This window comes from Scophthalmus maximus, chromosome 10 (assembly GCF_022379125.1).
Source record: "Scophthalmus maximus strain ysfricsl-2021 chromosome 10, ASM2237912v1, whole genome shotgun sequence".
Taxonomy (NCBI): Eukaryota; Metazoa; Chordata; class Actinopteri; order Pleuronectiformes; family Scophthalmidae; genus Scophthalmus; species Scophthalmus maximus.
This window is the reverse complement of record NC_061524.1, coordinates 7563475-7575759: the sequence shown is the minus strand read 5'-3', so window position 1 is coordinate 7575759 and position 12285 is coordinate 7563475. Positions and strand designations below refer to the sequence as shown.

The 12285-nt window shown below is 45.1% G+C and overlaps 1 protein-coding gene across 5 annotated transcripts in view; it reads left to right on the top strand.

Moving 5' to 3' along the window:
* Positions 1-218: 218 nt before the first annotated feature.
* thada (THADA armadillo repeat containing) overlaps positions 219-12285 on the top strand; it is a 75939-nt gene continuing 63872 nt past the window's right edge. For 3 of the 5 annotated variants that reach the window (XM_035605156.2, XM_035605155.2, XM_035605154.2), the window contains exons 1-21: positions 384-436; positions 945-1026; positions 1228-1337; positions 1459-1589; positions 2004-2152; positions 2278-2310; positions 2401-2449; positions 2767-2960; positions 3286-3380; positions 3537-3760; positions 3935-4656; positions 4810-4964; positions 5095-5250; positions 5443-5550; positions 5681-5804; positions 6331-6476; positions 6814-7042; positions 7143-7278; positions 7379-7515; positions 7719-7865; positions 8574-8734. In XM_035605156.2, coding sequence (XP_035461049.2) covers positions 954-1026; positions 1228-1337; positions 1459-1589; positions 2004-2152; positions 2278-2310; positions 2401-2449; positions 2767-2960; positions 3286-3380; positions 3537-3760; positions 3935-4656; positions 4810-4964; positions 5095-5250; positions 5443-5550; positions 5681-5804; positions 6331-6476; positions 6814-7042; positions 7143-7278; positions 7379-7515; positions 7719-7865; positions 8574-8734 — 3279 coding nt within the window. In that variant the 5' untranslated portion in view covers positions 384-436; positions 945-953. Of the gene's footprint in view, positions 236-383; positions 437-519; positions 735-944; positions 1027-1227; positions 1338-1458; positions 1590-2003; positions 2153-2277; positions 2311-2400; positions 2450-2766; positions 2961-3285; positions 3381-3536; positions 3761-3934; positions 4657-4809; positions 4965-5094; positions 5251-5442; positions 5551-5680; positions 5805-6330; positions 6477-6813; positions 7043-7142; positions 7279-7378; positions 7516-7718; positions 7866-8573; positions 8735-12285 lie in introns of those variants that run through there. The other 2 variants (XM_035605152.2, XM_035605153.2) reach the window with 2 other exon arrangements.

Sequence of the window (12285 nt, the reverse complement as noted above, 5' to 3'; positions counted from 1 at the left end):
ATTATTCTGATACCATGTGAATGCACTGTTGTTGATTGACGTGTGATCTCCACCAATTAAAATCTGGAGCGCTACTTTATGGACAGTTCTGCCTCTGTGGGCGGTCTCTTACGGTTTGTCGGAAGTGACGTCTCCCGCGTGCGGCATGGATCGTGGTTGTGTCAAGCTTCCGGGAACAATACAGGAAACTCAAAAAGTTTGGCTTGGAAGTCGACGTTTTATTACTTACAATTATGTATGTAGAGTATTTTTAAGCACTCGTTTTGTACCAAATGATTTATTTAAGTCGTGTTATTAAATAAAGGATAGAAATAGGAACAAACACTAGACAGGACTTGCATTTCATTTTGCTATTGTGTTTTATTCTGAAACTACCGGAAAAGAAAACTTTTCAACGCCCAACTTGACTCCAGGTACCAGCTGAAGCAGAGGAGCTGTAAGTAAACCACATGTTCAACTGAGGGGAGTGATAATCATGTTTTATCTTACAACTTTTTCAACCAGCTCGTCTCTGTTGTAAGGATTTAGTGGTCGCGTGTTCAACGTGTCTATGCCGCTTTTTAATTGGCCTCGTAGGACCAATGCTAGACAGCTAGCATAAGTTGGCTAACAGCAGTAGCAGCAGGACTCTTAGCCAAAGACCTCAGAAAGTGTGGATACAAAGTTGTTGTGTGCATTTTTGTTTGTGAGCGACGGAGGGAGGAAGAGAAACTGATCATTTATTAATAAACCAGGTGATTGTTTCATGCATATGGACCCTTTTAAAGATGTGAAGCCTCAGTGTTGATGAGTCCACTTTTGACTGGTGTGAGAGTGTGTTGATGGATTTGTTGTTGTGTTCCTCGTCGTGGATTCCTATATGTTGTGTGTACATACACTAAAACTTGAACTGATTTATTTCGTGACTCATCATTGTAATGATGGATGCTGCTCCTCTCACACAGGGCAGAGTCATGGTGGTGAAGAAGAAGACGGCTAAAGTGGAGGCTGTGGCGTTGGACGCGGAGAACCTGCACAAGCTCCTAGGTAACGATGACTAATGGCATTTCAATAATCCCGCATGTGCAGTGCTCCCCAAACACAGTACATGTCAATGAGAACACAGAGCTGTGTGTGTGTGTATGTGTGTGTGTGTGTGTGTGTGTGTGTGTGTGTGTCCGTCCGTCCGTCCGTCCGTCCGTCCTAGTATTCAACTTTGACCAATGTCTGTGTCTTGCTCTTTCTCAGCTTCCCTCTCTGTGGATGGGGGAGGCGATGTCGTCGGACAGGTTGCCCAGACCCTGCACTCCTGTCTGGAGCTGTCGGACCCAGTGCAGCAGATCCAGCTGGTCAAAAAGGTTAGCAACAAGATGACTGTGTGTCTTGTATGATACGCTTATGTTTAGTGAAAAGAGCTGAGTTGACTAGTAGCCCTACCATACAGTAAATGACCACGAGTGTGTGTCCACATTGCACCAGGCAGGGTCCCAGCTGGAGGCACTGAGTGAGGAGCAGCCAGACGGCGCTCTTCTGGAGGCCTGTCTTCACACCCTGGCCCTGGTCTACACCTCCCTGCAGCCCAAGAATCCCCTACGGCGAGCCATCGCCAGGTACATGGGAGTTTGTCTGAGTCAGTATCTTGTGTATGAGCTGGAGGGCATATGGCCTATCAGAGAGGCTAGGGAGGCGACCCCTTGAAAGAACTTGTCCTTCAGTGTTCTAAATCCTAAATCCTGAATCTAAATTCATGTCCAACAAGTTAGAATCCATATGAATACATATCTGCTCACACATACTGTAACATGATGTCTTTTTTTCTCAGGTCAACAAATGTTCAGTTTCCACTTTTCACTACGTCAGATGCCGTGAAATGCTAACGAATAGAACATAAATGTTTCCGTTAGAAATATTATTTTGGATGATCTGTGAATTTGGACCGTGGGGGTTCACTTCTAACTTGTTTCTCTTTTACCTTTCTACGTTTACTGTATATTCTTTGGCCCTGTCTCTCTGTTTGTCCGCAGTGCTTTGGGTTCAGTGCCGGCCTGGTTACGGGAGCGGACTGTAGACTGTTTGTGTGCCTGCTTGTCAGACTCTCTGTCCAACTCGGGTTCCGACAAACATCCACACATTGTCGACACCATCACCGCCTGTTTGGACGGCTTCCCTCTTGGTGAGTGGGGCTCGTGTTTGACATTAATGCAGATGTGTTTTGATCGGTACCGATAATCGGATAAATTTAACTTCCTGTTGATAATTTAAATAAATATCTGCCTTTTCTAAATGCTTTATCTCCAGGTGAGAGATGCATTAACAAACTGCTGCCTGAAGGTTAGTGTCTGTACATCCCTATTGTTTGATTATTGTGTTGAGACTCAGTTTTCTTCCTCAGCCTCATTGTCTCTCTTCTCCTCTGTGTAGTACTGCAGTTCCTGCACAGGCGACTGGGTGAATACCTTCATCAGAACAGGTACAGAGACATACTTTATAAATCCTTTTTCTAAGAAGGTGGGGTTTTTTTGCACGTAAAACAACTTGCAAAATCTCTGAATTTAATAGACCTTCCTTGACATCTTTAATTAGATTTTCACTTGAAATTTGATAGTGTTTTAGTATTGATGGAAGTGAATGTGTTTTTTTCCTGGTATCATATTTCACGATATCCAAGCCAAATAACTACTATTGTAGTTTTGTTTCCTTGGGTACCTGTTTGCATTTACTCCAGGATCTGCTTGACTCAACTTGACTTGATCAGTGTGTCTCTGTCGCCCCCTGCTGTTCTCCAAGTGGTCTGGCAGGCCGTCACATTGCCCAGGCCCAGTTGATGCACTCCTGCCTGGCTGCAGTGAAGACCTCCATGCTGGTAGTCCAGAGATCACAAGAGGCCATCAGTGCTGCGCTGCAGGCGGAACAGCGTCACCGCGAGGTGGAGGACACACTGAGCAGCCTCCTCAGCTGTTATGTACACATCCTTGCTGATGGTAAGGAAACACAGTTTGTACTGTAGAAACCAACTTTAGAAGTAAATATGCCAAAGTAGTATCGCCCTTGCAATTATGCCTCCAAATACATCCATATCTACTCCGGTAGCAGAGTATCGAAGCCTGGGCACAAAGAGTGCAGGATTAGAAATAGCTGTTGTCTTATTAAGAGCCTATGCATGGGAAAAAAGGTTTACTCTCGTGAATCCAGTATCTCAGTAATAACATGAAGGAATTTCTTTGAATTTGGTTCAAATTCAAAACTACTAAAGTATTATTTCCACTTTACACCAGTGCTCACATATTTTCTCCTCTGTGCCTCTAGAGGAGTTCATCCAGTCAGTCCAGAGCACAGCAGGCATGGCTGTTGTGTTATTGATCCGGTCTGCCATGGGCTCTTCAGACGAAGTTGCTGCTGTGGTAAGTCTAAGAAGCCTAGTCTACGATTTAGGCTTCTGGATATTTCACGTTATACCTTTTGCACATTAGGGGGGAAATTAACTTTTGTTCTGAAAGATACTTTTTTCACACATTTTCAGTGAACTTAAAAATGTCTCTGTCCATTCTGTGTGCCAGGTTTGCAGTTTGCTGCAGGGTTCAGTCCAGGGCTTGGACCTGGCGCCGCAGTGGCTGGCGGAGAGGTGTGTCGGTCTGTGTACCAGTGGTCGCCCGCCAGGTGTCTCTCTGTATCTGTGTCATGGTGTTCTGGCCATGTTGAGCTGGAAAGCTGCTCTCCCAGGGCCACAGTGGGAGCAGCTGCTGCTGCTGGTCCCAAACACGCTGCTGGATCTGGACGTCAGGTAGGTCTGTCAAAGTTGATTGCCATTTTGTGTTGATTACTCGATCAGTAGATTAGAATTTGTGTATGGTGTGTATTATAATGTCTGAATACTTGATCTGCGTGAAAAACATGAATCAAATCATTTCTGAGGTGTAACAAACACGTGAATGTTTTATTTTTTCCTCTGCTGTAGTGTGAAGGAGTCCAGTACAGCCTTGGTGGTGGCTCGGGTGCTGACCCTGTGGAGTGGTGCCGCTCTGGATTGCCTGCAGGGAGCGTCGCAGCCCTGCTCTCCCCGCCTCCTGCAGTCCCTCGGAGGAGGGTCTGAGATGCACCGACACCTCCTGGAGCACATCTACTCCCACTGGGAGCACCCACTCGACGGCGTGCGCCACCAAACCCGCTCACTGTTCCACAACCTCCTCCTCCTCCATCAGCACACCAACCCCTCCACTTCTGACCCCACCGAGGATTCTTACATCACAGAGCTCACCCAAAGCCTGCTGGGACTAGAGTGGCACATGAGGGGGAAGTACGGCTCTTTGGGCTGCCTGGTCGAGCTCTACGGAGCAGGGTACTTGCTCAGCATCCAGCCCCATCTACCGTCATTTCTCCTGGGTTTGATGGATGATCAGAACCTGGCTCCTTACGCCAGTGACCTGCTGGAGAGGCTGTTTGTTAGTCACAAAGCACAGCTGGCGACTGACACTGCTGCTGCTACAGAAACAACAGAGGACTGGATGGAGCTTTGGCACGGGACATGGGTAACCCCGCTGCTTCAGGTGCTGTGTCGCGCCAGACTGGACCAAACCACGTACATCCTGGACTACTTCCTGCCCAAGCTGCTTCGCTGCAGCCCCTCCAGCCTGGCTCACATGGTGCACGCCTTGCAGGACACATCACCCTGCAGCACAGGCAAAGACACAAATATACATCCCATATATATGTAGCTAGTTTCTCCCATGTCTTCCGGTCATACTCAGTGCATATTAAAGTCTAGTGACTCGATAGATAGCTACAGTGTTGTCACAACAGTTTGAAAAATGATTTTTTATTTCTTTCTGTTAGGTGCCTCGGGAAGCAGAGGCCCACTGGGAGCTCTGATGACGTGCCTGCGGGCCGCCAGGGCCCAGGGTGTTGTTCCATCCTCAGAAGATGGTCTGTGGGGAGGACTGGTGCCCCTCTCCCTTCTCCAGCAAGCACTCATACACAAACATGATCAAGTGAGTATGTGTTTGTCCTTGAGTGTGTATTCATGGTCTTCAATATCATATATTTTTTTCATGTTTTACACATCTTTGTTGCATATGTCCTGGATTTCCACTGTGTTCATGAGTCACTCTCTCACTCAAGGTGAGGATGGACGCTTTGGGCTTGGTGTGCGAGAGCCACCGCAGCACAGAGGCTCTGACACCACGGGAAACGGACCTGATCCGCCACTTCCTGCTGCCCAATCTCAACAGTCAGTCCCCGGGCGTCAGGCAGCAGACAGTCAGCCTGCTGAAGAAGGTCAGCTGCTCATGTCACATCTTTGGTGCTCTGTAGATATTGCGTTTTAGATTCCGTGTGTGTTTATTCGGGGGTTTATTGGACTCATTGATGTTGTTTTTAACACAGATCCATCGTATGTTTCGAGCAACTCTTTTGTCATTTGATCAAATGAAAACATCAAAATCACTCAATGAAACTTTACATCTTCAGTTACTCGGTAGAGTGAAGGACAGCGCACAGCTGCTGCAGAAGAGACTGAGTCAGGAGAGAGACCAGGAGCAGAGAGACAGAGACCAGGACACACTACATCTGTATAAGGTATTCCACACACAATACATCAAATCCATTAAGGATTTTCCCTTTGTGTGATGCCTTTTTTTCTTAATGTGGTCTTTCTTTGTATAATTAAATAAAGGCACCTTTCCCCCCCCCCCCGTGTATGATGTAGGAGTTCCTGCGCTGGCTGTGTGTGAGGCTGCTGGAGGTTTTGCTTCCTGGAGCTTCCTTCTCTAAATGCCTGATGTCCCTCCACCTCCTGTGTGTCCTGGGCCAGCTCTTCACCTTCAGCACTGGTGCGTCTAACGCTCACCAGCTGCAGTTTTCAGATGACTTCCCAACTTAACAAATCGTCACAGCTGTGTTGATGCGCTCCCACGGTTTTATAGCAAGCAGTTTATATTGGTAATAAAATCACTGGGAAAGCATGACTTTGTAATTTCAGCCTTTTTTTAAACTTAGTTTAGACCACAAGAAAATGGTAAATGTTTATGTTTCCTGGTCATACAATAGAGAACAAGGTCAACCAACAAGCTCTGAGCAGTTTGCAGTTCAGTGTTTTACTCAAAGGCACCTTGATGATGATGATGCCTGGCACATTTCATACAATAGCATTTGCCAACCATGGCACTGGACTCCCATGTTTCCCTTGGTGACTGGTCCAGCAGCCCATCATCCATTATTGGTCAGTCTCCTTCCATTGATGCCAGCTTGCTGCTCCAGCTGTTCTCAGTGCATATTCTTCCTATCGTCACTCACTGTCACCTCCTGTTTTTCTTCACAAATACCTCTGCTTTTTTTTTTCTTTTTTCTTTTGCTCAGGGCCTGATGCGTTTGCCCTCAGTGAGGTTGTGACCTCTGCACATGCTCAGAATGTCCTCTACAGTGTTGCCAGCAACTTCCTGGAAGTCAAACAGCTGGCCTCCACGCTACTACGGCAACTGCCTCCATCAGCTGTAGGACTACAGGTTAATATTCAAAACTCGAGCTAGAAACACTTAGCAATACTGTATGTGATACTTCATACTGTTTTTGATTTATTCAGAAATATTTTGTTTTGTTTCTGACATTGATTTTTTTTTTAATAAGACCTCTAATGTACCTAATATTTTGAATTTTAAAAAGCTTCTTAAATTTATAAACGTTTTGTGTATAATGGCTTTTGTTAAGACCCTTATCTCAGTCTGTGATATGTCCTACAGTCTTGTCAAATGTCGATTTTTAAAACACGCTTGTAGATTAATCACAATCATCACCGTGTGTCGTCGTATTTAGCTGATGTCTCCTTCGTCTTTGTGACGTCAGGTGCCGGAGAGGATGCATTGCGTCCTTCAGGCTGCTCTGGAGCTCAGTACCAGCACCAAGCCCTTTGATAGCGTTACAGCAGCCAACCTCCTCAACCTGCTGCTGCACCAGCCTCACCTGAGCCAGGCTCTGCTGCGCTGTGCCAAGCAGCGCGGCCTCGATTTCCAGCCGCCCTCCCTCCCGCCCAATGCTTCTGAGGAGTTCATCTTGGAGCTCAACACTCTGGCTGGTAAGATCCAGATGTACAGACTCAGTAAATGTAAGTATGTCCTAAACGTACTCTGCCATAATGTAAAACCTGATGTACTGTTTTGTCTTTTCGTCCACAGTGGTTCGGTTCTTGTTGTGTTGTCTGCAGTCAGAGGTGTCAAGGGCCGAGTCCTCCCTCCTACAGGCTGCTGCCTCCTATCCTCTGTATGGCAGAGCTCACTGCATCACAGCCGTACTACAGAATCTAAACACAGAGTGAGAACAAAAATCACCATAACAAATACATACGCTGCTGACTTGTGTTGTTTTGGTGCCTTTGTGTGATAAGTGCATGTTTGTGTGAGTGTGTGTTTAGGAGTTTGAGACAGACTGAGCAGTGGAGATGTCTGGTGTCAGAGCTGATTGCCGTGTGCTACAGGATGTCGGATGTGGTTTCCCCCGTAGTACAGAGCTCCTCCCCAGAAGGACTCATCCCCATGGATACTGACTCAGGTAATGTCATTTCTTAACATCCACTTCACTTGACTCTGTGTTGTTTAAGTGTCATATAGTCATATATGTCATATGTCAACAGGAGGGCAATTATGATGGGCTACAAATAAAGGTTTTATCCAATAAAATGATAACACTGACAGATTTATTTTTAGGACAGAAGTTACTTTACTTGATGGAATCATTCAAATTTGTTTGGGCAGGGACGTCAGCAGGTCTGCAGAGGATCCTGCAGGAGATCCAGCCCCGGGACACCAATGACTTCTTCACCAGTGCCAGAGAGCTGGACACTCACCATGGAGACGATCACACACACAGTCAGACCTCACACACACCATCACTGGACACCGGTGAGCTATGAAGAATTATATTACACTGATTGATTTATTATCATTCTTTAGACCTTCTCTCTGGTGTGGTTGTGGATTGAATGTGTTAAAGCTTGTTTAATATTAGATCAGGTTCACCACTGTTTAGATTTGCCTCATTTCACATAAGCCATGTGTCTTTAGTCTAAATAGTTACAATTCCCACTGTTTACTTCTGAGCAGTAGGTTGTTAGTGAAACCACCACTGATGTCCTGATGGGGGCAGTGTTTGACCTTTATAGTGCGATATATTTACTGTACATGATGCTTAGTCTGTCACTCCAAGGAAACCTTAATGATTTACCTAAGCTAGAATATCACTCAGGAGAGCGCATACCCCCACCAAGGTCCAACAGTTCCTGTTAAATTCAATCAAGTTGCCCCAAATTGCACACACTCATAAATATTAGTCCCCTACATATTATTGATTTATTTTCCTCAAGGTCCATTAATTGTTCCATGGGAAATGTAAAAAAAACCAAAACCCTGGTATTCTCGCAATGTTAAAGGAAGTGAAAATTATTCCTGGATCAACCCCTTTTTGTCTGGATTTGTGCCTGAATTTAATGGGCTCTTTCTTGGTCCTAGTACATTACTTAATATAAATGAGTCATTCAGTTAAAATTATTAGGTAATGAAACAAAAAGTGGTTTAACTTCTCCTATGTCTGTCTTGTATTTTTGGCTGCAGGGGGTGAGGGCTACAGGGTGACCGCCCAGATGGTGCTGGTGTGTTGCTGGCGGAGCATGAAGGAAGTGGCCATGCTGCTCGGCCAGTTGTGTCAGAGTCTGCCTCTGCACTGCACCGGTGACGAGTCGCACACACACCCAGGGCTCATCACAGAGGAACAGGTGAGATCCTGAAGAATAGAAGTCGCCTCACCTAAGTAAACTACCGACTTTGAGAAACAAAACCAGTTGTATTATTAACCAGAGCTGTTATAACTCAGTTAGTAAGTTCAATAGGGTCTGACCAGGTTTAGTTCGCTTTCCCCCTTGAGCTTCATCATGACACTATCGTCCATTTCAAATCCAAGGCGTAAGATAATTATTTTTTTAAATACAAAAGTTCATTGGTTGTTATTCCTAAATATGTGTCAGTAATTTCTATTATAGCTGTTGTTCAGTCCAGTTAAAGCCTGACAATATTTTTCAACACTGACCGTTTAAATCTAACAAGTATCGTCTGTGTATCCAAAGTCTAATAAATCTTGGGAGTGCCACGGTGTGATTTACACATCCTCAACAAGAGACCTGGGAAAGTATATAATATCGGCACCGTTTTCTTGAAGTAAAAAGCTGTCGGCGAACATTGAATACTTAACTACAGACTTATTTAAATGACGAATAAAAACTAGACATTCGTGGCTTTTGTCCAAAAACATTACTGACCTGTGTCAACAGAGCTGCTGAGATCCATGGAATCAGTGTCAGTTCCCATACTGACTTAATTAAGCACATCATGTTTTGGCGAGATGTAAAATATTTAATACAGCGTCTTCATCACTGTCATTATAAAAAACTAGTTTTGCCGTCATTCCGTCACCACAGGCCACTGATCACTGTCTCTGTGTTACTTTACATTTAAAATGATCCTAGTGTGGCGTCCAGATGTCAGATGTGGTGGGAAATGAGCGCTGGTTGTGGGAGTGGGAACTGGAACGAGAAAAAGTCGGAACTGATGCGTTCCTGCATGTCAATATGAGTTGTACTAAGATGCTGTGGTAAACCATTGGTATTAGGGAGCAATCAGGACTAAAATATATATTATAGCCTCAGCTCTGCTCTGCGTCTTTTTGTGCGATGGTTCCCTTGTACATCTGTGGGTACATCTGAGTCCTCAGACATCTGCTGCCACTATCCAGCTCCGTCTTTTCGCTATTCTTACTGCTTTGAAGTCTTTTGGGAACGGGACGGCCGAGGAGGTTAACCAAGCTACAACAGCTGAGCCCTCATCTCAGTCGCATCAGGAATTGGCGATCTCACACCGTGACGATCAGATGATATAAAAATACACGCAGCTGCCAAATTCTAATGTGGATAGACATGGTTGTTGTCAGTTGCAGAAGTTGTTTACATCCACACCTTTGCACCTTTGCGTGCGCGCGCGCGCACACACACACGCTACAAACACTACAAACACAGTATTCTGTATAAATTACAGTTAACATTTTATGCATGTTTACTGTAGCAGGAGATGATGTGAATGCTTGTGTGTGTGTGTGTGTGTGTGTGTGTGTGTTTGTGTGTGTCTGTATATGTTTGTGACACCACGCTGGGAGGCTCTTCAATTAGCATCCGCCCTCGTTAGCGCCGCGCTTTCATTTGAGGCTCGACCCTGCTGGTTTAACGGCCGCAACGCCCCTCCCTTTCCACTGCATTCTTTCCAAATCACTTCCACCACCAGCAGGAAAACACTGAGTGCTGCAAACAACACAAACACACGCGCGCACATACACACACGTGCAGATACACACACGTGCAGGCACATACACAGACTGATACATGTACAAACTCATGCAGGAATAGTTGTCTGAGTGGTTCAGCATGTGAACGTCCATAATAACAAGGGTACCAAGGGTACTGTGTGTGTGTGTGTGTGTGTGTGTGTGTGTGTGTGTGTGTGTGTGTGTGTGTGTGTGTGTGTGTGTGTGTGTGTGTGTGTGTGTGTGTGTGTGTGTGTGTGTGTGTGTGTGTGTGTGTGTGTGTGTGTGTGTGTGTGTGTGTGTGTGTGTGTGTGTGTGTGTGTACGCCATATATTTACACTTAGCTGAGAGAGAGAGAAAGTAGGAAGTATCATGCTGTAGTATGTGCTGAATGTGTCTTTTTTTTTCTGTGTCCGTGTAGGGCCACACTTTACTAAAGGTTTACAAGCAAACTGAATTGCACTGTGGGTTCGTTCTCTACCAACTGGATTTCACATTTTAGTTCTCACTTGACATTTGGCAAAAAACGGTGTGGACTGGTCTCCAGTATCGTGATCCATCTACAACAGTTTACGTAAAATTGCCCATGAGCAGCTCTGTTGTGTATTTTCGTACAGTGTGCCTGTATGGAAGCAAATAAGAGACATAAGTCTTTGAACTTTAACAGCCACTGAATACTTAATATTGAAATATTTTATTTAGAAAAACATGTTTCTGAGTTTATTTGTTCGGAATTTCACCTCTTTGAAATTATTTGTGATTTTAGTAGTTCCACATTATGTTAAGTTAATGGTACTTTCCAGGTATTTTCATGTGGCAATGAGGAGACCTTAACAATGTCTCAAATGTGGCAGTGTGATCTTTTTAATTTTGGTACCACTCATCTCTTCCAAGTAAATATAAAGTTATAGCCAGTAAGATTAGCCTAGCTCGTAAAAGATGTGCTGGTAGATTGGTGGGTTTCGTTCCCTGTGGACATTGACGGAGCCTGGCGAGCAGCCGTTTTGCCTCGTCTTCAGTAAGTGTCACTACTGAAATCGACGATGGTGTGTAACCACCGCAGTGTCCTGACGAGATAATTGATGGTGATGTCATGCATACCATGTTGTCCACTGTGGTTACTATGGCGATGGGCCTCATTACATGACTAATGATTTAACAAACAGGACAGAAGGAACATCTGAACCCGTGTCCCCTGTCTTTACCACGTCCCTTTTCTGTTTCGTTCGTCTGTCATCAGTTCCACGCTCTGTGTCTGTTGGTGTGCGTGTGTGTGCTAGCTTTAGCAGTCAGTGGGGTGATTCCAATAGTGTTTGGAAAGTTAGGTCTGGCTAAGTCTGTGTGGACAAAGTCAATCTGCCCTACCGCAGTGATGACATGCATGAACAATCGTGTGTATAAATGTGTGTGCGCGTAGGACACCAAAACACTTCTCCATCCAAAATGTGTGTGAGCCCAACATCTCCTGTGGTCCACAGTCAGCTTCCTGTTGGCCTGGAAACACTGCAGATGTTTCTGTCACTGCGTGGCACCATGGCAACAGCAGTGGTTATAGGTGTAGCATTAACGGTTTGATTTCTTTCTTTTTTTCCTGACTCTATTTTGCTGTCGATCGTTTGTCGAGCTGATACATTTGGTTTTGGACGGACTTTTAAAAGTGGCTGATGGTAAAGGAAGAAAGTAGGACTTTTTCTTGCACCATGACAGGGCAGTATACGTGTGAGGTAGCTGATCATCTGGAGTTTGACAGCCCTGATATTTATTTGGCACAGCTCGGCATGGATCGGTTGGAGCCCTGGTTACACAGCGGAGGGAGACCATTTGGGAGAGAACCATTTCCCCACACCTCTATCAACACAATAGGAATGCTTAGTCCGACATTACTCTGTATTAGTTCCCTAGTGCACTGTATTTTATTTGACTGTCTGAATTCTGAATGTACCAAAACATTGCCACTGTGAATTTCTGCTAAATATC